The sequence below is a fragment of the Oryza sativa genome, chromosome 1, assembly GCF_034140825.1.
Source record: "Oryza sativa Japonica Group chromosome 1, ASM3414082v1".
Lineage (NCBI taxonomy): Eukaryota > Viridiplantae > Streptophyta > Magnoliopsida > Poales > Poaceae > Oryza > Oryza sativa.
The window spans coordinates 19,825,705-19,851,134 of NC_089035.1; the positions used below are offsets into that span (position 1 = coordinate 19,825,705).

General features: G+C 38.4%; 1 protein-coding gene across 2 annotated transcripts; it reads right to left on the minus strand.

The window, feature by feature from the left end:
- Nucleotides 1-280: 280 nt before the first annotated feature.
- On the minus strand, nucleotides 281-24,497 carry LOC4327807 (callose synthase 7). 2 transcript variants are annotated; one of them, XM_066310795.1, is made up of 42 exons: nucleotides 24,056-24,497; nucleotides 23,475-23,575; nucleotides 20,681-20,793; nucleotides 20,493-20,577; nucleotides 20,277-20,387; nucleotides 20,047-20,187; nucleotides 19,209-19,313; nucleotides 18,983-19,074; nucleotides 18,781-18,904; nucleotides 17,579-17,707; nucleotides 17,424-17,500; nucleotides 17,204-17,291; nucleotides 15,655-15,777; nucleotides 15,453-15,570; nucleotides 14,556-14,887; nucleotides 14,428-14,480; nucleotides 14,285-14,345; nucleotides 12,640-12,721; nucleotides 12,506-12,555; nucleotides 12,338-12,424; nucleotides 12,138-12,245; nucleotides 11,962-12,041; nucleotides 11,778-11,859; nucleotides 11,532-11,692; nucleotides 11,275-11,401; nucleotides 11,082-11,182; nucleotides 10,918-11,002; nucleotides 10,659-10,810; nucleotides 9,754-9,863; nucleotides 9,555-9,677; nucleotides 9,407-9,472; nucleotides 9,144-9,330; nucleotides 8,942-9,056; nucleotides 8,540-8,662; nucleotides 7,844-7,962; nucleotides 7,670-7,753; nucleotides 2,936-3,048; nucleotides 2,631-2,860; nucleotides 1,404-2,204; nucleotides 1,254-1,304; nucleotides 987-1,172; nucleotides 281-818 (listed from the first exon to the last, which is right to left on the minus strand). In XM_066310795.1, exons 1-42 carry the CDS (start codon nucleotides 24,270-24,272, stop codon nucleotides 582-584), a joined length of 5,730 nt encoding a protein of 1,909 aa, XP_066166892.1. In that variant the 5' UTR covers nucleotides 24,273-24,497; the 3' UTR covers nucleotides 281-581. The 2 variants fall into 2 exon arrangements, with proteins under 2 accessions (XP_066166892.1, XP_015613872.1); XM_015758386.3 differs by having other exon boundaries at nucleotides 18,983-19,086.
- Nucleotides 24,498-25,430: the final 933 nt, after the last annotated feature.

Here is a 25,430-nt window from a genome sequence, read left to right on the forward strand (position 1 = left end):
AATTACGATAACTGTACGGTTTTGTAAACCTTGCTTATATCAAAGATAGCTTTCTAGGTACACACAAATGAAAGCTGCCCCGATGCATTTCAAAGCGTGGCGAGCAGGCCCACCATCTTCCAAGTTTCCCGTTCATCCTCGACCTCGATAGTCGCACACAATCTTGCTGGTGAGGTTGCTTGTCCTTCGAAAACACGAACTATGACATTTCTAAACGTCAAACAAAATGAAAGATTGACATGCTACATCCAGAACGGCTGAACAGAAGAACACACGTTCGAGAACAGAAGGAAACTGATGTCTAGCCAGTCACTAACTAATTAATATATCCTGACATGCCGACCCTTGGAAATATACCAACGTACTGCATTTATGTTAATTGCTTACTACATATATATGCCTTGTTCTAAAGAGGAACAAACATTTATACTACAGTTCAGATGTACCGGCTACTATTTGTTTGTTCAGAACTATTTAAAAAAGGCCCTATCAACGAACTAGCCGCCCAAAATCGATGGTTTTTTCGTCCAAGCGAGTTCACCGGAGGAGACGAGGCCAGGAGGGGCCATTCATCCATTCATTCATTCCTCTCCAATGTCCTTTTGCCCGGCGAGGATCCTTGAGATCTGGAGGCCACGGCTGAAGGCCTGGTTGAAGAGCAGTCGTGTCTGGAACTCGGACACGAAGGGGAACCATGACAAGAGGCCGATGGGGAGGAAGAGGACGAGTCCCATCAGGTTCTCGTACGACCTCCCGAGCTCCATGATGGAATCCCACAGCATTGCCTTCTTCACCAACGGCGAACATGCCTGCCCAATCTGTGGATGAATGACAAGATCATACAAATCATTTGGGTCCAGATTACGATGAACGCTAAAATTTATCTTTTTATTGAGAAAATGGACAGGGTTTTATATTTGTTCTTGGAATTAAGTTTTATGCTTACAAAAAAAAACAAATAAGTGGTGCAGAAGGGTTTCACTCACCAGAAGAATGCACCAACCAGTAGGCATGAACCCAAGAATACTAGCAAAAACATCCGAAATTGTGAGGTTACAAACGACGAATAATACAGCCATCACAGAGACAAAACCAAGGAACAGGAGGCCCTTGAGAATGCGGAACATAAGCTGCAGATCTGTTCCAAACTTCTGTCGCCCAATCGAAACCATCTGTATGGAAGAAACAACAAACAACAGGTAAGATTATTAATCATCTGAGGTAGTATACCACCTGACATGCTGTAGCTTTACCTTTAGAACTACTAGGACTGAGAGCATAACCAGCCATGACAATCCATATACCTAGATATTGAAAAGAGGCCAGTAAATTAAGGTATATATCCTGCAATAGTAGGAACTATGAAAGTAGCAAGCAGAACAGATTGTGTTTAGATGAGGTACCAGAATGCTTTTGCTGCGGCGTGCTATGTTCAGATGGTACACAATACCGTACTGATAGATCAAGAAGCGGAGCGAAAGAATGATTTCCAAGAGGAGAGAGCGAATGCTAGTCTTCCTAAGGTGCTCCTGCTCACTTATCCACCAAGCCTCCCAGCTTTGATCCACAGACATGCCGATACCCCCACGGTTCCCCATCCACTTCCTCCAATCTGTCCAGTCATCAACTGTCTTCTGCCATTCGAAGCATGACGGATTGAAGATAAAGGGTGCGAAGAGCCAAGATGCAACCAGGAACCATATGGAGAAGGTGACAAATAGGTACATGCTTGAGCTGCGGTAGGAACTTCCATACACTAAATAAACCACCAGAAGTATCAACAGTTCAAGTCCTTTAACAAAGTGGCTGCGGGAGTACATGCGGTAATTGTCAGCAAACTTTGCATGGTAGACAACAAATCCACGACCTGTAGGTCTGTATTTAGCCCCGCCATGCAGTATTGTTCTTCCGTAGTAGTGCGTTTTGGTGCCAAGCTGGAATGTGAAAAACACAGATGCCAGCTGAAGCTGCATGATAACAAACTCTCCTAATGCTGTGCGGAATCCCTTTTCTAAGCCAACTTCCATTACCATAGGGAGAACAAGCAGCAAACCTAGCTGGAAAAAAGACTGCGAGGCCAGTGCGTTTTCAAGAGGCTTAATGTTCTGCTCGATACGTGGATCCAGCAAAATAGACCTTTCCAGACCACTCATAACTAGATATAACCTCCCATATAGAAACACATAAACTGTAAGTACTGTAACCTGGATAAAGGAAGAAGGATGTCAGTATCCCAAATGCCAAAGTGAAACACATTGTAAAACCATGCCTATACTCTCAGGCTGACCAAAATATACTTCATATTTATATACTAAGGAACTACAGCAAGAATGGCCAAACAAAATATTTTCTTTACATGAAAGACTTTCCAAATCTTGATGATTTTCAATATACTGGTGACTGGTCCATGAAGAAACAAATGGCTCCACGTTAGACCATCTGGTAGAGGAAAGATGTCCTTTTTGTTCTTTTGTAAGTAACTTTCTACAATTTTAGTGTTATACAATTTTTAGTAGGGTTGATTCTCAAGGAAGATTATGTTTAGTAGTGTTATACAAGACAGAAATACCTTTTTAGGAGCTATCAATAATATAAACTTCCAAATGAACATGTTCAATTAATATTCTTACCATGCTACTAAAGTAAAACCCAACTGTAGTAAAGTAGAAGGATAGCATTCTATAAAAATCGAATCTGCGCCCCAGCCGATAGATATCACGACTCAATGTTTGTTCACCATTGCCATTTGCCACCTTAGCTTCAAAGCTTGAAATTTGATTCATTCCCACATCACGCCCCTTACCAACTTGCATATACTCATGATGTGTGACATTCCCTTCTCTCATTGTTGAATTAAAACCTATAAGAAAATTGCGTTTCAGTAACTGCATGCTAGGTAATGGATTTGTAAACATGTATGAGATGCACGGCTTACCTGAAAATATATCTTCACTTAGATTTATAGTCTTTGAGGCTTTACTTATGCCACCTCTAGTAATATGGAAGAGTCTATCGAAAATATCAGGATGACCATAATGGAACCGAACCCTGTATTCATCTTGCAATAATGAGTTGTAGACATAAAAGCACAACATGATAAAAAATATACAGTCATAAATCAATGTTAAATGAAACAATATCTAACCATGTGGAAACTACTCAAATCTTAGTGAACCCCGCTCCATGTCATAACTGTTTAGTTACATTTGTAGAATGATTTCCAGAAAGCTAGGTCTGACTTTATTTTTATAGTTGTGTAACAAATTATCAAAGCATATTTGGTAGTTTCCTTTTCCAGTTCATACTAACACGGGCATGAGCCACTTATGATTTCCAAACATGCAATAAGGATTGTGTGAACCAATTGACAAAGCTATTTGCGATCAAAGTAAGAGTAACTCCAGATACTTATCAGTGTTTTATGGAAACAATAAAAGATTTTAAAACAATTTTCAGATAAATTGCAGTTAGCAATTAGGCCAAAAGTCTACTCTGTCTAGGAAGATGTGGAACTTGAATACTGGTCATGGTCTCATGGGTATAACAGTCATGGGCTCACGACTAGCTCTTTTTATTTGGTCAACTTATTACTAACAACACTTCACAAGTTTTGTTTTAATTAGAATAATGAGCTTCCCAGTTCAAAAATCCTTTGGATTTTTTCACAGCACAGGATATACATTCTTTTTGAATAAGGCTGCCATGTGCAGAAATTACAATGATGGTTAGTTGTTTATTTAGCTTTAGGAGGTAAGTGGCTAGAAATAAGACGACTGGTCCTTTCTTCTTGAAGTTTTGTGCCATTTGGGTTTTGGGAGACGATGGTGTAATTTGCTATGCCTTTTGCTGTCAACCTCTTCCACAAGAGTTTTGGTGAATGGAGAGCCCGGCCAGGACATTGCTCACTGTAGAGGCCTCCGGCAAGGTGACCCCTTGTCTCCTATCCTTTTTATCTAGGTTATGGACGCGTTGAACTTAGTTGTGGCGTGTGCGGATCGTGGAAATCTCCTGGAGCCTCTCACTATCCCGCGACAGCACACCAGGTTTCTCTGTATGCGGATGATGTGGTCATGTTTTTGTGTCCTACAAGTGGGGACCTATCTCTTATCAAGCAGATTTTGGAGTTTTTTGGTTAGATTTCTGGACTAAGGACCAATATGATCAAGAGCTCTTGCACTCCTATTCACTGCTTGGAAGATGATCTGGAAGTGATTTCTAATGAGTTGTCTTGTGAAGTGGCGAGCTTCCCTTGCTCTTATCTCGGACTTCCTCTTACAATCCGTAAATCAACCAAGACAGACTTGTTGCCCCTTGTGGACAAAGTGGCAGATAATTTACCGAGTTGGAAAGCCTCTTTAATGAACAGGGTGGGTCAGCTAATAACAGTTAGGTGGTCCTCTTGGCTATTCCTATTTATGCAATGATGGCGTTGGATCTTCCTAAGTGGGTGGTCAAGGCTATAGATAAAAGGTGTCGTGGCTTCTTATGGAAGGGAAGAGAAAATACTAATGGAGGAAATTGTTTGATCTCTTGGGATCGTGTGTGTCGGCCTTTGTCCTATGGAGGCCCTGGTATCCCTAACCTAGAAAATATGGGGTGGGCACTACGCCTGAGGTGGTTATTGTTTCAAAAAACTGATTTTGCTAGACCTTGGGGCGGTTTATCTATTCATGTGTCTCAATGTACGTTCTCTTTTCAATGTGGCTGTCAAAACTATAGTTGGAAATGGAGAAAATACTGAATTTGGAGTGATAGGTGGCTGCAAGGGAAAACAGTAGCAGAGCTGGCGCCTAATCTCTTTGCCTTGATCTCTAAGAGCACAAGCAAGCAACGTACTGTGGCGCAGGCTTTGGAGAACAGAAGATGGGCGGCTGACATAAATGGGGGCTATCTGTTCAGGTTCTTAATGAGTACTTGCATAGATGGCCAAATGGGCTGCCCGGCCCAGCATGGCCCAGGCACGACCGTGCCTGGGCTGAGGTAAGTCGGGCTGGCACAGCCAGACCTACATGTCGAGCCGTGCCGTGCCAACCCACGGGCTGCACACGGCCCAGGCACGGCCCAATAAGACTCGGGCCGTGCCGAGCCGTCCGAAAGCACGACAACCCATCATTCTTCTTCACAGAATAAGTCTATTTTTGCTCCTCAACTCATTGGGCTGTGTCTATATGGCTGGAAAATAAGTCTATTTTGTATTCCTATTCTCTTTGGGCCTTACCTTATATGGTTGATTAAGTCTATTTTGGGTCTCTCTTACTTTTTTTCTTCATTCGCGCCAGGCCGTGCCGGCCCATCGTGCCGAGGAAGCAGCCTAGGCACGGCACGGCTGTCGGGCCGGGCCGGCACGGGCATGACCCTAGTCGGGCCGTGCCATGCTTGGGTCGGGCCAAATTGTCGTGCCTTGGGCCGGGCCATTGGGCCTCGGGCCATATGGCCATCTATAAGTACTTGACCATTTGGGTTTTGGTAGAAGAGGTGGTTCTGCTACAAGATGTACAAGATCAGCATGTTTGGAAGCTAACCGCCGATGGATGTATACTTGTAAATCTATCTATGAAGCTTATTTCCTGGGATCGATCAAGTTTGCTCCATGGAAAAACATTTGGAAGAGTTGGGCTCCTCTTCGCTGTAAGTTCTTCATTTGGTTGGCCGTCAATAAGAGGTGTTGGACAGCCGACCGGCTTGCTAAGCGCGGACTGCAGCACCCCACGGCCTGTCCCTTTTGTGATCAAAGTGAAGAATCCGTCCAACACATTTTGATTTCGTGTCTTTTCTCGCCAAGTGTGGATGGCACTGTTCTTGAAGCTAGGGTTCTCTGATGCAGTGCCTCAACCTTCAGCCGATCATTTTTTTAGGTGGTGAGCCAAGCTACAAAAGACCGGCCAAAGGACGTGCGAAAATGGCTCAACTCCTTGGTCATCTTAGTGGCTTGGGAGATTTGGAAGCATCGCAATGACTGTGTTTTCAATGGGCGCCAATCCTAGTATTGCGACGGTCTTGCAGGTGGTAGAGAATGAGGGTAATCTTTGGTGTTTAGCGGGGGCGCCTGCCCTCCAAAAGTTTCTTAATAGGTCGGCAAACCTAAGCAGCTAGAGCTTGCTGGTGTTGGCTGGGGCGTGTGGGTGTGTTTTTTCGGTAGGAGGGCTTTGGATCTCCTACTTTGTATATTTTTTTCTTTATTTCTTCCCCTTAATGAAATGATACGCAATTCTCTTGTTTTTTCGAGAAAAAAATAGATTTTTTAGATATAAGAGTTTGAGATGTTTGGTTTAAGGATAGAGTTAGAGATATGATTTATTACTTCCTATTGGAGAAAGTTGTTAGGGGATAAACCCCTATAAAAGTTAGAGACGAGCCACATCAACTATTCACATTAAGCAAAGAATGAACTAATCTAGTTACATGCTCAAATCACTCATCCCAATTTATAGTATTCCCTCTTCACATGCTAGCACCACCTGGCTATCCTGTTAGTGGTGTCTATCAATGAATGAAGGGCCATAAAAACTGACAAAATTTAAAACAATAATATTAGAACTATCAAAACTGTTCATAAAAAGATAGTGGTTTCTGGTGACTGCTGTGGGCATAGTGATGTGGTCATGTGACTGAGGCTGAAACAACTTTTCAAACTAGCTAATGACTTTTTTTTTATTTGATCTATGGATTATTTGTTACTTAGATAAATTTGCTACAACTGAAATAAAATATAATTGAACTGCCAAAAGAGTATTTCTAAACAAAAAGAAGCCACTGTTTATGAGATAATTAAATTTTATTGACCTCTACAACAAATGTACCCAGGTTCTATATATTCCATTGTAAATTTAGATTTTTAGAATATTTTGATATCATTTACTAATTTTTAAAACTCAAAACATACCCCAAGGCTAACAAGATATTTGCATATGTAAAACTATTAAATGATTCAGATCAATTCTAGGCGAATTCTCAGTTGCACCATAGATTATTTAGAGCCAAAACAAATTCAGCCATTGCAAAGGAAAAAATAAAGTCTATTTAGCTGAGGTAAAATTATTTTTTTAATCATTAAACACTATTTATTGCCATAGAATTATACTTTAATTCACTTGGATCAAATTTATCAATGTTATAATTACCCCATAGAGCAAATGAGAATTTCTTTTGAAGTCATTCATTAGTCGTTGAAATTCAGAAATCAAAAGTAGTTTTAGCTTTACATCATGTCCCGCCTGACCGAGAAAAGTTTAAGAAATGCACGGTGTTGATAGTTCAGGGTTGTTTCTCAGACTGCCGTGACAGTTCAAGGTTGTAAATTGTATTTTTTTTCCTTACCATTTGACATTTTGTATCAACAGAGTATTCCATCCATACTAGGTTACAATTACTTTTGACATATTAAGAATTGGGCATAGTACTTATCCATAATTGATCTGTTTTGTAAAATACTTATGTAAGGATATAATGGCCTTTTATGCATGATTGCCTCAAGATAAAGCTGAAATGATTTTAAAATGGTTCTCACAGTACTAGTTAGGTAAAAGGAAAAAATATCATCAAATACTTTTTAACTTTTAAATGGATGACGCACCCAATTCAAATAGGTTACCATTCTGATGAAATGCATCAGAAAAAAAAATCCTTAAAAAATCCTTCTAACACAATGTTAAAATGAAGATTTACATACTTGAGAGGATTAGCCAAGACTCGTTGCCCAATGGTAACAAAACTGGTCTCTTGGTTGGACATAAACCAAGCAAGTGATGAAACACTAAAATAGAAAACAAAATACAGAAAAGGGTTACTAATAGATGGCATAAACAAGATATAATTGACCAGAATTTTGGATAGATACACATACCTCCCAGTAAAAATGTGCTCACGGAGGCCTAATATAGTGGGTTTTCTCTTTCCATACTTTTCACTCTCAAACTCCTCCAGCACATTTCTCATTTTAAATGCCTCTTCGAGGTAATTATCCTACGAGTAAAGGAACAATATTATTTTTGTATTGTACATGTAAAAATGTGTGCTAGAAATAGTTTAGGTCAGTCCCAGCTGGTCCAACGCAGTTTTGTACAGTTTGTACATGTATATATTGATCATTTGATCCATGACTAAGACTACTAGTGTTTCTCCCCCATATCTAATATAGTAAGAAAATCAACATATTGAGTTCAAAATTAAGCTAGCAAAATTTCAAGACACCACAATGTCTACTAGCAAATGAGCATGATTTTTTTATAGTGTTTCCCTTTTTGGGTATATGAACATGATTCTGTAATTTTCTTGGGCAGTGACACAATTTTGCAGTGTGTGTCAGCAAAAACCAACAAAATGCAGTGTGTACCATAGCCATTGTTTGCAAAATATTATCCAAAGTGGGTCATAGGGGAAGACCATGTATGATCCCAATATACATACTTTGTCCATATGGCTGAGTTGAGCCTGGGCGTGAGGGGCTGTATTTATGACTATTTGTTTACATTTCTCAACAACTTCAGTGAAATAGTCAACATAAAGGGTCTTGAAAAATAAAATGCGGAAATGAGTATACCTGATTCATATCAATGGCCTGGAGTGCCTCTCCCCTGGTGAAAACAATGGCATGGTTTTGATTTTCAGGTTTTCCCTCTCCAATATCTGTAGGTTTGCCAGGAAGCTTGATGCGATAAATTTCCTAAATCAGGTTTAAAGCACCATGTATGAATTATGCCATAGAACTAAACACACAGAACAGATATAGTGAGCTGTTGAAAAATGACGAGTAGGTATTAACAACTTAAGAAGTGCGCATGAAACTACAAACTTCAATAGAAGTGAAAAACTTTATATATGGTGCTCATCTAGAAAAGGGACATCAATATGAAGTCTTCTACCTTCTGAAAATTTTAATTGAACATAATCTTTGTAAACATAGTTCCACAAACGCGTAAAGCTCTCTGTTCAATGGGGGTACCTCATCATACTTTTCACCTCCTTTGACAAGAACAGAATAATAAGTCTTCTCTGTTGTCCCATTACCAGCTGGAGCTTCTACTTCATCAATATAAGCAACACGTAACGATGGGTACCTGTCCAATTTAAATGTCAGATGGGTTGTAGTAACATTATTATTTATGATATAGCTTTATTAGGTCACAAGCACTTGGTTTTTATACATTAACATGAGATTAAGGATGTTTAAATAGCAAGCTTTGTCTTTGGGATCCTTGGATGTCTTTTGCATTCCATAGACTTGACAAGAGACAACATAGGTAAATTTGATATCAGCAATTGCCCGTGCCATATCGAAACTGGCCCACCCCTGTTGAGAAGACTCTACTGTTCTACGATGTTCCAGTTTAACTGCAAAATGTTAAAGTTGAGTCAACAAATATATAGATTTACAAAGATAGGAATAAAAACAGAGAATTAAACGAACCAATATCAGTTTTGTCTTGAATACACTGAATCTCAAGTGCTCTGCGGTAGTACATCATTCCTCTTACTAGTAAAGCAAAAAGTAAATAATTAGACAGTATGTTAATATGTAGTTAATGTGCCACACAATTGCATATTGGTGATATTACCAGTTCTGGTGAGTGTTTGCCCCCTATAAGATGCCCAGGGCCGGATTTCATCCATCTTTGTTTTCAGTGATTCTTCATCCGTTGGTTGAAATTCTATCCTCTCAAGAAAATTCTTCCATTCATCTGTAGCATGCAACAGGTCATGAATGATTTACTGAGAGACTTTGCTCCAATTGTGAGATCAAACACGTACAGATACCTGGATATATTTTCCGTAGATAGAACAGTATGGATATTCCATCCTCATTCTTTTTATAAAGGTCTTCTGCTGAAAAGAGCACCTCCTCTTTGAAGTAGGGAGTTAAAACACTGATGCAAAAGCAGAAAGGCTGTCAATCAAATATACTTTTCAGTAAATAATTACTCCCTCTATTTTAAGTCGTTTTAGTTTTGTCCTAACTCCAACTTTTGTAACTTATATGGAGTTTATAGAGAAACGAAACTGATGTTGTAGATGTTGGTGCATTTTTCTATAAACTCGATCAAAGCTACAGAAATTTTACTTAGAACATAACTAAATGACTTACCATATGGAACAGAGGGAGTAGTATCATAGAGCAGACCAAAGAAAAAGGGTACAGTCTATTTTGAGCCCTTGAACTTCTCTCAAAATCCATTTCTCACCCTGAACTACAAAACTGGTGTTTTTTTTCAAGTCAACTTTCAAAACCGGACAAAGAACACTTCGGGACATATATTTTAGTGGTTTTATTTGTAATGGAGGTGGTTTTTGTAGTTCATACCCTTATTATGCATAGGCAAATGTCACTTAGTTAGGTCCACAACCATGAAACTTACCTAATTGAAGTTCATGCTAGCAACTTGATCAAAACGACTGTGAAATATGATTTAGGGTGCTATATGCTTGGTTCTGAAAATTGGGGGTGGAAAGTAACTGGTTTTGTGTTCAGGGTAAAAAATGGACTTTGAGAAAAATTTCAAGGGCCAAAAATGGACTTTACCCCCTCACAAAAAGAAAACTACATTGACCTTGGCAAATAATTATGGAGATTGGAGAGCACTTATGTGCCAAAAAGTAAAAGGCAAAAGACATTCGGCAACACTGGTTGGTGAAAGAAGTGGAGGGAGAGTTCGGTTTCTTACCTAAAGGACATCATACTGCGGACCTGTGGAGCCTTTGGCATTTTCATGAAAAGTGAGTTTGCAAAGAAAGTGATCCTGCGACGAGCATCCAAGTTTGTAGGTACATATATTGCAGATTCTTTCGTTGTCAATAATAGTTGAAGCCTAACACACTGTTAACACAGAATCCCAATTCATAATGAGAGGACATCAGTACTTGTAAACTTATGGTAGAAAAGAATATTCATATTGAAATAAGTTGCTTGGATGGACATATAACCTTCTCCTTCCAAGTTTTATCTTTTACTGAATCCAGATTTATATTTGCAAACAATTGATTGTTTCTGTTTTCATCCTTCAAAATACTGCATGATTGGCAAAATATTGGTGAAAAAACAAAAAAAAAAGAACTCTTGACTATGCACACTTAAATATAGATCTTACCCTTGTCCATTCTTCATAATATCCTGTGTGATGATTTCCATTATATCTTGTAACAAATTGGCAATTTGTGTCTTTATCGGTTCAATGTCTTCATCAGTTCTCTGCAAACGCAAGTGATCATTTTTTGGAGAAGAAAGAAAATGTGGTACAGAGAACATATAGTCAATAGGATACAAAGGTATGTTATCAGTACCAACAATAGATTTAGCAGCTTATCAAACTTAGCACTTAGCTGAGGAAGTTCATCCAATCGGAACTCTTTTACAAGTGACTGACGTCTTATGCTATCTTCAATCCTATCATGTATTCTATCAACAACTCTGCGCCAATGAACAATGCAATATTAATTAAATTAGTTAGACTGATAACCATGCTAAATTAATTTTCTCAGAATAAACATAGACTCAAACATAATAAGCTGAAAAAATAAGGAAAGGAAAGACTACTCACTTCTTATCACTTTGTTCCACAATAAGGCTGTCTAGAATACTAAACAATGTCTGGTAGCATTCTACTACAGCATAATAGGTATATGGATCCTGATTTATCCTCTTTCTCAATTCTTCATCCCTTTTTTTGACACTATTAGCCATGTCAAGTGCAATTGGAATCTGGAATATCGTAGTCATGAGCAACACAGTACTGCCTCTCCAAGAAAATTTAGTAGTTAAATAAGGGAATATTTGAGTAGTGTACCTTACTAGCGAGAAGGAAAGGAGGCCACTGAAAAACAGTAGTATCACCCATAGATGATGGAACAATCAGTAAATTTCTCTCCCTAGAAACAAATCAAACACAGTACTTTAAACATTTTTGCAGTATTTTTTAAAATTTTTAAAGTGTCAAAGAAATGGAAAAAACATTAACACCAAATGCAAACCTATTGCTTATTAAGTCTTCTTCTCTCAAAGAGTGAATAAATGCATTCCATATGTCAGAGAACTTGTTAATTTTGTCTTCCTGGTGAAAAGGGTTATCATAAAAACAACAGCAGTAAGTAAGCTATCAAGTAAACTAAAAAAAAGATTTCTAGTATAACGTTTTGCAGAACTGAACCTCATGCTCGTGTCTCTTTGGTTGACTATCATGTCCAGGCACAAGATGTTTGCCAAATGCTATTGGAATTGCCTCGAATCGTGATCTTAACATTCCAAGGGTCCGGATCTGCAGGAAGGTAAATACTCTGCAAGCATTAGTACTCTTAACAGCACCAGTACTCAAACTGTACAAACCTTTATATGCTACAAAGTACCAACCTCACCCAAGCGGCTGAAGGCACCATTCACTCCACCACATATTGTTGAAAAAATGGCATACCATATTTGTGTGTCCATGAAGTATACCTTTATAAGAAATTTAATTAAACAGCTTGGTAATGACATCGAGAAAGAAAACCCCCCTAAAATGCATGAACTGATACGTACCATGACAATTGGTGCCCATACAGTAATTACAACACCTAAATTATGCTGCACTGGGAATATTCAGCATCCAATCAGCACTTAAAACATCGTTCAAAAGAATTACATATCATCTGTGTACTATTACATAATCTTACAGTATGGAAAGAACTCATGCCATGCGTATTGCCCTCGTCCCAAGAACATAATTGTCCTCGTTGGTCCAACGAGAGGATAAATCTGTGAACAGTAATCACAACGCACAGATTATACAAAATCTCACAAGAGAATATTTGAAGTTTCACAAGAGAACAAACTACAGGCACATAACAAGGGAATTATAGAAAAAAAAAAGTGTTAGTTAATCCACTAGTCCTGATCCTGCTCCTGCCTAGTGCAACAGATAAATTTAGTCTAAAATACCATTTAGCTTCATTAACTGGAGTAATCAGTTAGCAATAGATGAAGGGGATTAAATGAGGAGGCTTATTTCACCTTTTATTATTTTTTCAAGTCTTGGTTAAGACTTACAGAAGGATAAGTTGTTTTCTCTGCATTAAAATAACTAGGCCTAATTGGTCAGGCCTCACTTATGTGTGACACTTGTTGGGAAATGTTCTTTTGGTGAGGGGTTCCTTGACCCCTTCTTTGGAAATATTTCTCTGTTCTTAGTGAAATGAAGCGCAGTTCTCCTGTGTTTTTGAAGTTTTTACTCTACACTATTACATAAAAGAGAAACTCTACACTACATGTTAATTCCAAACCAAACACAGCGTCATGTTTTCATCCTCAGGCCTAAAGTGCTAAGAGAACAGTGTGTTCTCAAAACACAACAAATAAACAGTCTAAAATTTCCTAAAAATAAGTCTAATAACAACATTATCTAGTCATGTCCAAATTGAGATAGTACGTTACAAGTCCCAACCTAATGTCGTCACTCGTCACCTCAAATAAAGGACACATGTGAGTATATGGAATCAACCATACATGCCTATGCATCCATTATTAACTAGTATATGTAATACCAGCCCATTAGACACTAGTATAGGCCTGTGTGGCCCATGTCATGTAGCTTTTGTGGGATTAGTTCCATATGAGCTAAGATAGGTGGGTGCCATCATATAAATCCACACATTCCAACCATAGCACCTCAAGTTTACCCTTTCTTTACACAAAACGAGAACAAAAGTGTAAGTGAGGTGCATGTATACATATGAGCCCATCCCATAAGGGCTGGCCGGTGAATTTTGAAAGCTGGGCTGTTACAATATATGGACCCAAATTCATCATGTTCCATATATCTGCATATTAATCTACCAGGCATCTGAGCAGCAGAGTTGGCACTCTAATATATCTTTAACACACAAGATACATCCAAATCACCAAAAGAGGTAACTGTTATCTAGTGAAAAACAAACTATAAATAAACTGGGGAATTCAGTTGAGCAAGCCATGCTCTTGAATTCACGTGCATTTTCTCAAAGATTGGACTGAAAAAATCCACTATTGGAATAGAAATTCATTCGGATGAGTAACAGGCACTCGCCTATAGTTTCAGTCACCTCTTTATTTAGAAAACCTACCCAAAATCAATCCTTTTCTCTTTTTTATTTTATTTTTTATTCTAGTTTATTTTTACTATAAAGCACAGCAAGAAAAGGGAGTTCTTTGAAGCAGTAGTTTTGGCAAAAAGAAGTTACATGTTAGTCAATAATAAATCATATAATCACCCATGGAAACATGGTAGCAAATCTGACCTATACTTAAATTAGCAGAGAACTGTAATGTTCAGATTATACCAACCTCAACATAGAAACTGAAGGCGAGCTTGCATATGAGCAATAGTATCCAGAATAATGTATACCTGTTTTCATGAAGAGAAAAAACAGCTTTAGACAGAGATAATAAGACTCAAAATCTAGGTAACAAGAAAGTCTAGGACTTACTTTAGAAGTGAACATGTATCCTCATACATGCCTCGGGCAACATATAGCTTTGGCTGATTAATAAAAGATATGGGTGAGAACTGACAACAACAAATAGCTCTGCTAAGTTAGGGCTAATCAAATATTACCTGTGTCCACCACAAAAAAAATCTAATAATGCGAGAATTTGAACGCTCCAATACCCTTCGAAATGGTAGAAATATGAAAAACAAAGCACTGAATATGTTTGGTAACATGTAAAGAGCAACGGCAAAATTATATATCGATTCACTCTGCAGATTTCCAATCCAGCTGCTGAAGAACTTGATAAGGCCCGTGGAATTTTGAATAGAACTCATATACGTTGTAGGAAGAATTATCAACCAAGCAACAGCTACAACAAATTTCAGGATATATCGTATCATCTGCGAGCACTCCAGACTCCTCCAAGCTTTCCAGTTAAGAATTATCTCAAGCGTGGCTGAAAAGTTCAAGAGAATAATTTCATAAATTGTGCACAAGAGTACACGAGAACAATTGCCCAAATAATTACAGTACTTGATTGGGTAGAATCATTGTAATTTTGCTTCTCTTTTATGTATTCTTTGTAATTCTTTTGTAAATATTTTATATTTATAAAAGTAACTGCATGGAATTTTTTAACCCAAAAAAGTTAAGCAAGCCTTACTTCAAAAAATTTGGAGTAAATACCTAAGGAACTATTTGGGATTATGAGGGTGGTAATGATAATTTTGTTTGGTTGAATCACTTTTTGATACTTGAGTGTTTGGATATCTGCCCTCCTTTTCCTGATCAAGTTGTACATGGATAATTATCATGTTCTCAATCATATGAGACGAAAAGATTTAAGACAACTATTGGGGTAAAATGGTTTATACGATTCCAATCTGGTTTAAAAACAGAACATTAATTTTTTTTTGTTGATAGAAGCTTTAAGAATGAGCATGATAGAACAACCACAAGTTGAAATAGCTAATAAGTTCACAAGATACTTAAAGTTCATAAGTTCCAAACTTAAAATGTACCTTGCAGGAAGTTCAGAAATGCAGCCGTTATGAATATTGTCAAAACATTTCTGAAAACAGTAGGATCAAAAATAGCAGACGGTAATCCAGAAGGGCTCCAAGCAACAATTACCATCGCCTACAAAATAAAACGAAGCATGGTATGGTCAATAGATAGAAGACATAGAAGCTTTGTATGCAAGACAAAGGGCAATAGATATACCTGGAAGGCTAATATAAAGAAAGCCCACATTCGATCAAAACTTCTGAATAGGTGCAAAAATGTACGAACTTCAACAAAATTTGTTTTGGGTATTCTCCGTCTGGTAATCACACGATCATGATGCTGCATAATTCAAAAATTAGTTACATTATCTTCCAATATACTTTCATTTTGATCAGGGATCATATCGGTAACATACACAGTACCAAACATACATCTGTTCTTTGGGTGACTTTGCATGATTGTACATCTAATTCTTTGTTAAAATTAACTGTGATGGAGCATATGTTCAAATGACAAGTCTGGGAGGATGTGGATGCATGGCAAGATATTCAGCTTGTGTACTGCTAGCAGCTTGAGCAACACGTCTGAAGAATCTACAAAGTGCAATGCATCCTTTGCTATTAGCAGTGTGGAAGGCAATGCAGATGGCACTCCGCTACGAAAGCAGTGTGGAAGGCAATGCAGATGCCTCAAGAGAGTTAATGGAAATTCTCTTTCCATCTAAAAAAGATATTCCAGCAATGGTTTCACGTAATTAGTTCACAAAAGAACCGAGTTTTTTATGTTCAACGAGAGTTTTATCCCTGTCTTTTTCGTCGATATGCATTGCTAGTTTGTTCAACTATGCTTTTCACTTTCTTTTCCTTCACTGCCAATATATTGGTATTATTATCCTTTACACTTACTCATATTTTTATTAGCTGCTAAGTGTTTCCAGTTACCATTAGTGACTGTTCTATATCCAGGAACATGTACAAACCAAAGACCAAATTATGCTATATTGAGTTTCTATAATCCCTTGCATGGTACTGAATTTTCATTTTGATTCACTATTTGCTCATTCTGTTAGTTGACCGTCAGAATTTTTAATATTCAACCAAATTTCAAGATATAATAAAGGAGGGTGGTGAAAATATTCAACTAAAAAGAAGATATTTTCACCAAGTATTTGAAGACAAAAACTAATATTTTTTATTTTGGTAAATTTCAAACAGATTGTTCCATTCATTTTTTTATTCATACTAATGTTTTCAATTTTGGGTTTCAAATTTGGTTAAATATTGAGACTTCAATGATTTAGGTAATATCACATCCTCTGAAAAAAATTATATAGCTGAATTTTTTTGAGGGTTTATTTTTAGTGCAGAGGCTTATTGATTATGGTTGCGGGCAAGGGCTTCGTGATCATTTTGGAAAGTGTAACAGCCAACTCATGCTCAAGTTAACTCAAGGGCATGAAGTCGATGAGCAAAATTCAAGGGTATGAAAGGGAATGAGTGAAATCTCAAGGCCATACAGGAAATTCTCTCATATTATGACGTTGATGTATCCTCAAAGCACCTCCCACATTTTCTTAACAAGTCCCATCGTACTATAAAGAATAAAGTATGTAATAACTATACTAGACAGAAATCGCTACATCAAATTGATGATATATGCTCTAACAATATTATGTCACATGATGTAAAATCAAGCAAGAATTTCTTGTTCTCATGCCAGATAAAATATTGCATTGTTGTAAAAAAACAAAGGATCAACTGCTAACCTCTTCAGTTTTAATTTTCAGAGGAACCGCAAAAAAGTCAGCTGCTGAATCCATCGGCCATTTAAGCTGTTTGAAGCATCTCTTTGACCTGAAATTGTATAGGGTTATGACAAAAAGGTGACAGATAAAGCATTACCTTTTTCCTGAAATTATAGTACATTAGAACCCACTGAAAACTAAAGCACCATAAGTCAATAACGAACTATTAAGAACAACTTACCAAAAGTATTCATTCAGGTCATCATAGTTTCTCCACTTTGAGTGGCTTGTCCTACCACGTTTATTCATTGCAGCTTCCTTTCACATCAAATGAAAAATAAATAAATACAGCCAGAGAACATGGGGCTACATAGGATATAACATATCAGCACATACCTGCTTCATAACACTGTAGATGGGTTGAATAACAAGCTGTAGAAAGGCATCATCACTCCCCTCTCGCCGAAAGGGTGGATCAAAATCTTGTCTTCTATCAGATATGATGTCATACAAATCCCTTGCCATCTAACTCGTGAATTAGGGTGAAAATGATTAATAAAAGAGTTAGTGTATGTTTAGTGCATATGCACGGTATTAGTCTAGCGGTCTGTGTAAGAAAAAATTTATAAAAGAATAGAAAAGAAAAACATACATCATTTTATTTGTCAAACAACTGGTGGGAATGTCTTATTTTGATAATGTTAAGCTTGTTTATGGGGATAATCACTAGTGGCTTGAAACGGATTAGGTCATTAGGGTATTAGAAGGGAGAGGTAGACATTGATTGCTATGAGAGAACTAGTTGACACATAGCAAATAGAGGCATGAAGTATATTTCTTGATTAGCTAATGGTGATTACATGCTATCCATTTTTGTAAGGGTGACTCAACTTTGATCCCAAGGAAACAAACTTGAACTTATTATTCCATTTAACTACTGCCAGCCATAACATTAGCTTCTATGCGCACTGGCCCAGCGGGGCCATGTCCACAACTTTTATACACTTCAGTCTTTAAATAGGTTCTCTTGGAGTTTATGCCCATTCCTAAGCAGCTTACACATGTTCCATGAATAAACACATGGGTATAATTGTGTTCTTGTACTGATGGCTCTGAAATATGCAATAAATGTAAAGAGTTGATATATCTGCAATTGCATGTAGCATCACTTTGCACAAGATGGCAAAAGTTTATATTTCACATTACTCAGAAGTAAGAAGTTAATTTGTTTTTCTCATTACTCTAGAGTGACATGGCATCATAACCTTAAGGTTTGGATGAAAACGATACTTCTCGACACGATATAATCAGTTTATACATAGACAAATTAGACTGGCATGATACAAAGAGCAGTACAGAAAAAAAAATTTCATATGCACGCAGTATTGAAGCAGAGAAGCCAACATAGCTCTAATGCTCTATAAACCAACAATATTTGGCATTAACTGCCTTGTCAGTATTACTGCCAAAAGTGCAGTTACAAAAAAAGGAATTGATCATAACAGATTTTCGATAAAACAGAGTAGAGCCACAAGTGAATGAAAGGATGTATCATAAATTGAATTTACCTCAAATATAATAGAAAAAAAATCACTTACATGATGGAAGATATAACAAATACATTCAGGCATAAAGCGAACATTAGAAGCTTCACCCCAGATCAGCAAATACAACCCTATGTAAAGAATCTCAGGTTGTTGTGTGGAGGCATCGTTTGGAATTCTGCAATGTCAATATTCTCAGTTGACAAGGTTGCAGATTTTGAGCACCAGATGTGCAATGATCATTAGTGGTACTTACTTTATGTTTGACTCCAAATGTAAATATCGGCACCAAGAAATGTAGTTTTCAAAGATTTTCCTCATCAAGGATCTAACTGTATCACTATGCATCTGCGAGCCATACTAGAAGTTCATGAATCAGTTTAATATTCTTACATTTATGCGGACTGAGAATGATGTGTGAAAAGGCAACAAGCTCACTCAAGATTAGTGATATTAAATGAAGCTTCAAAGAGAATGTTTACCACATGATTGTGTCTGTCACTTTGGTAGGCATTAGCCCCTTTTCTCATATCAATATTTGCAAGCAGCAAAATCAAATGCTCCTTCTGATTCTCAACATTGCCTTTCTGTAACAACAAATCAAAGCATGTATCAAATACTAAACAAACAGGGTAGGTGTTCAAAGATAAACAGTGGTGTCTAGCCATCCAACTCAAAGCCACCACAATTATTGTATCTACAGCATGTTAGAGACAAAAAATATATTTCCCATGAGTGCAGCAATGATAGGTACAAACTATTTAGTTAACACTGCCATGTAATTAACAGATGTTTGGTGCATTGCATAAAGAATTTACATGAAGGAATTTACTTTAAATATGATATTAACATCATCAATGAACATGGTTCAGGAATAACCAAAATTGTAAGTCTTGCAAGAATTATTATATGATGTGACCGCACCGTGTATGTTTTCATTTCCATATCATTAAAACTTCTGAGTTACATAACCAATGAAGTACTCAATATTTATACTTCACAAATTGATATCAATAACTGGTTTAGAGAAAAAAAAGTTCTATAAAATGGAAATAGTTCAGAAAAAACGAATGGAGAATCAGAAGGTTCCAGAGCACGCAGTCGTGCAAACTAAACTTAGTTCCATACCCAATGAAGTACTGAAACTTTTATACTTTGCAAGTTGATATGCATAATTTGTTTAAATAGAAAAGTTCTAAAAAAGGAAATAGTTCAATGCAATAAACTTTTGGATCATGCAATCATGCAAACTTTTGGATTAAGTTAAGTAATTGAGTACGATTGAAGAAAGTGAAAAAAAGGCATTAGTTTATTTTGCACCTGAAATCCAAATGTCAGCCAGAGCCAATCAAACAAATCACGGACAGTAGGTACATCTGTCTCTTTTTCAGCAGAAACTGGATCAAGCCTTGGCATCGGGAGGCCGTCTATCTTGCGAAGAAGGTCCACTGCTGCTTTAATCTGCCAATTTTAGAGCAGATCACTTTTACTACTTATGTTATTTATGAAATAAATGTGGTATTTTTAAAATAAATTTTAAAGTACATGACCTCAGGAATTTCCATTACTGGTTGTCGCTGACCAGAAATATTAAGGGGTAGAATGTTGTAGTGTGAGAAGGAAGCTTTCTCCTTTTCAACCTCTTTAGCATATATATCAAACTGCAACCAGTTGTTCAATATTATCATATTTCATGATTTACAGAAACTGGGAAAATCAATAATATCTTGCAATTATTTGTAATTACTGGATGCAGAATGCAGAACCTCAGCGTGAAATTTTTCAGGTGTCACGGTTTTTAGCACATCATATAGGACGGACGCAATCTGATAGTGTCTAGCCATCTCCTCCCTAAGGCATTCAAAGAATAGTATGAGAACATTGATAAAGTCTGAGCCATTTGTAGTTTTGCACCGAGAGATAGTTAATGCGATGCAACAATGGCCAGTCTTACGGTTTTTTTGTCTTAAGACCGTCCACAAGATTTTTTTTACAATAATGCTCATAAAACCGCTGAATCTCTTTCGCATCTGTTCCTGCAAGTCTGCGCTGTGTCTCGTGTTCATCCTGTGAAATAACAAACGTCAAACCATGCAATGCATATATGTTGAAAGTGAATAGGAGCAATTAACATGCTGAAGCACTTCTAATCTGAGTAAGGAAGAATGTTAAAAGATTTGGGGCTTTATATTAATCTTCTACATGAAAACTTTATTCCAGTTTATTCCTTGTGGAGTTAATTATAACTTCTCACTTCACAATGGTGTTCTGGAAAATAATGGAGACTCATTTCTTTTTGCACGAATCACTATTGCAAGCTTAATAGAAATATTGTCTCCACTAGTATCAAGACAAGCTATCACCGGTAACTAACTCCAACAAAAACAGGACACCAAGTGATACCTGGTTTGGGAGAAATTCTAGACACTGCCATGCGAATTCTAGTGGGTAACGGAACTATGGGATTGTGAAACCTCTGACCGTATGGTAAAACTGTAAGGCCAGTTGGCAAAGTACTCTCTGGGGGTCACATAAAATCAGGCTTTTGGTGCTTTATGCTGCAAGCAAGGACTGTGAGAAAGTAACATTTTGTAATCTTCAAAAAATCATACTTGATTAGAGGAATTTTTTTTTTCTGAAACAGATGGCAGGGCCACAGAAGCTCTGCCCATTCCTCTGTACTAATATAAAAGGAACAAATTTAAACTACATGGATGCTATAAAGCATCATGGCCATTCATCCTCTAGTTTGGAAAGATGAGATATAAAGGTGGGTCCTTACTCTATAATTAATCATACACAATTAATATGCAATTAAAATAGAGACTCTCCATTACTAAGATTTGCAGTGCAAGTGAGAATAACTTCAATAGGGAAAATATCTACTTAAATCCCTCAAGTGTAATGGTTTATTTCCTTAGCACCCTGAACACTAGGTATCGTACCACCTTAACTAACAAAAACCAGAGCAAATGTAGGCGTATTGCCAGCATGGCAGATCAAGCTGGCAACATGATAGTGACTCAGCAAATCAAATATATAAAATATCTCTTGCACAGTGGGCCCCTATGTCAGTGGTATACTCTTGTTCTTTCTCATCTTTCACCCCCCCCCCCCTCTGTTTGTTATGGAGAAAAAAAAGAGCACATTCCCCGCATCTCTGCCATGCTGCTTGTGAGGTAAGAGCATAGTGAAAAAAACCAGACCGGCCCGGTGTTTGGACCGGAAAAAACCGGAACCAGAGGTCAGCGCGGTTCGGTTGGATGGAAAGACTGGACATGTAATTGACCCGCTTTAGACCGCTTGAACCGGCCAGTTTTAAGTGAACCGGTGATAAACCAGCCTCGATCGGACCGGCCTAGACATCTGAATTGCTTAAATGGGCCGGAAGAAGGCCCATTTAATTCGAAGGCCCGAAATAACTAGATATTTAGGCAAAAATGACCAAGAAAAAGGGAATGGTGGGGAGTCAAACCCTGGTGGTGGGTTTGAAGTTGACTCCGGTAGCCATCCAAGCATTAGGTTGTTAGTTCTGATACGAGAATATAAAGTAATTTTTATCTAGTAGCGAACCACGGTTAGACCGGCCGGTTCACCAGTCAGACCGTCGGACCAGTGAACCAAGAGGTTGACCGGGTCACTCACTGGTCCAGTCTTTTCAACTATGAGTAAGAGCATTAGTGACATATTCCTCTCAATCATCTCAGGGCTTGCACCGAGCCTGCTTCCCATGGGCATCTTGGCATTCCTCAGGTTCATAGTTGCTATTGCCGAAAGCACAACCGCTCTGACCGTCTATTCTAAGACCAGACTTAGCTCCGCAATTCTACTGACACATACTTCATCAAGTAGCTTTAAGTCATCTTACCATTTTAACAATTACCGATTTCCTCGTGACTAGTTGAGAACATACTTTTGGTACGTGGTAGGATCGAAATTGCAGGAGATTTATTGCTCTCATAGCTTGGGCGCGATATTGTTGGTATGAAATTGTATCAATCTCTCACCACCCTGTGTCACCTGTTGACTCTGATTAGACCCTTCTTTTGCACATCCAGATCTCATCATGCTAATAGCATATGAGGGGAGAAAGAGAGAGCATATGAGGAAGCTTAGGTGCGTTGCACCAGCATGGATCAGAGACTGTTGATGGAGGCATCCATGGCGGTAACCAGGAGGTGGCAGAATGAGACAGAGGGTAGAAAGGGGAAGAAGAGAGACTTCATAGAGAAAGGGGGCCCACATTCAAGACAAATTTTACACATTGTTGAGTCATATCCATGCTGCTGGCCGTGTTATCCTCCACAGTGGCAATACTGCCACGGAACTAGCCCAGTGGGTTCTTTTTCTTCCTTTTATATTACGTGGTACTATACTTTAGGGTGTAAAGTAGACGAACTGCTACATTTCACCTTCTAAGGATAACATTGCAAACTGCATATCGAGGTGCAGAAATTTTCTTTCGGCGCAACAGTCTCTCTCAATAGTTAAATTATTCAGGCACATCATTATTGTTTATTTGTGTCACGATTCCAGGTGCTTACTGCAATTTGTTTGCATTTCCATTTCACATCATAAAAGTTCAAACAGTTTAACACCATCACAAGAAATACACATGCACTTAACAACAAAAGCTATGTGATTCCTGCACGTAGCTACTTTCAAACACTTACATGCCACTTGGGAAAGACGTTTGTTACGTGTGCTCATTGATAGATAGGTGGAGGAATAGCAGGAAAAGCAGATACCTTCTCCAGCCTATGCAAGAGGTATGTTTTGAATTGCCGAACTCCTCGTCCACCTGAGTTTGGATCCATGGTGTGAGCCTTCTCGAACGCGGTAAACCGACCTTTTAGCAAGCACCAAGCCACCAACCAAAAACCACAGTCAAGTCATCACAATAGGCTAAGTTCAAAGCAGAGGTATACAAGGGAGATAAACATGCACATTTCTTACATAAACAGAAAAAAAAATAAAAATAATTCTGCAATCGATACTATAGCTGCGAAATGAGATTCTTCCAATTTCCAAGGCTCACTGGCTCAGAACATTCATGATGGCACTAGACTACCTAAATGGTGTGGTCGGCTGCGTCCGTGCATGTAATACGGAGCAATTCATTAGAGTATGATTAATTAAGCATCAACTAAAATAAATTTGAAAAATGAATTAATATGAATTTTAAGCAAATTTTCTATAGATTTTTTTAATTAAAAAAACACCAATATGTGTCAACGAGCGAGCATAGCTGCGCATGCAGGCAACAGATAGCGAAATCATAGGAGAGAAGTAAAAAAAAAAAAGGGAAAGGGGAACGCAGAGCACGCACAGAGGTAGGCGACGCGCTGGTTCTCCTCCTCGATCTCGTTGGCGGCGCGGAGGATGGGGACGATGGGGGCGAGCGAGTTAGGCACCAGCTCGCTCTCCTCGCTGTACTCCCCGCCGTCCTCCCCGGAGTACCCCTCCGGCCTCATGGTGAACGCCCTCGACAAGCCCCGCCGCAGCGACGGCTGCGGCCCCGACAACCCCCCTCCCCCCGTCGCCATGCCTCCCCCGCCCCGCGGCGGCGACTACGACAACGACGACGACGACCAACGTACCCCCTCCTCCCTATTCGACAACGATCGAGACCAACGCCGCGGCGGCGTTGGCGGCGGTGGCGGCGGTGGTGGTGGTGAGGATCGGCGAGGAAGGGGAGGAGGAGATGGGGGCAAGGCATCTTCTTAAGCGGGAGGGAGGGGGGAGTGTGAGTGCGGAGTGCGCGCTTTTTCGCTTTTGCCGCTTTGGCCTTCTTTCTTTCTTTCTTCGAGGGGAGGAGAAGGGAGGAGGAGGAGATTGTGCTTCGCTTTGCTTTTTTTTTTTTTCTTTCTCTTTCTTTTTGCGGCGCAGATGCGGATCGAGCGGGGGTGGCCGGCGAGGGAAGCAAGGAATTGGAATTTGGAACGGTGCTGACGTGTGGGGCCAGGTAGGCAGGGACAGGGGCTTTGTTGAGGTTTTTTTTCACTTCCCTAATTCATCTCTCGTTTTTTTACGCGCACGCTTTTTAAATTTCTAAACGGTGTGTTTCTTTAAAAATTTTCTATACGAAAGCTACTTTAAAAATTATATTAACCTATTTAAAAATAACTAATACTTAATTAATTATATATGCTAATGAATACTCCCTCCGTACTCGTAAAGGAAGTCGTTTAGCACAATGTTTAAGTTAAACCTTGGGAATATAAATCATAAATAACTATCAAGTTGTTGAGTTTAAAAATGTAAAAATTATATGAATATATTTGTTTTGAAAAATACTTTCATAAAAGTATACATATATCACTTTTCAATAAATATTTCTATAGAAACAAGAAGTCAAAGTTATGTTTCGGAGACCGTATCGCTGTCCAAACGAGACCGTGTCACTGTCCGAAACGAATTTCTTTACGAGTACGGAGGGAGTACACCCATTTTATATGGACAGAGTATTAGGGCATGTTCTCTTTAATGCAAAAAAAGACTTACTAAAATTTGGCATTGCCAAAATTTTGACATAGTTGCCAAAATTATATACTCACTAAAATTTGACAGCAAACTAAATATAGCTACTTTTTTGATAACTTTATCAAAATTTGGTAAGATCAAAAATGACATCAAAGTGAACAGAGCCTTAGTTTCCAACAGGAGCCGAACACAGGGCCGGGCTCTTCGCTTTCTTTCGTGTG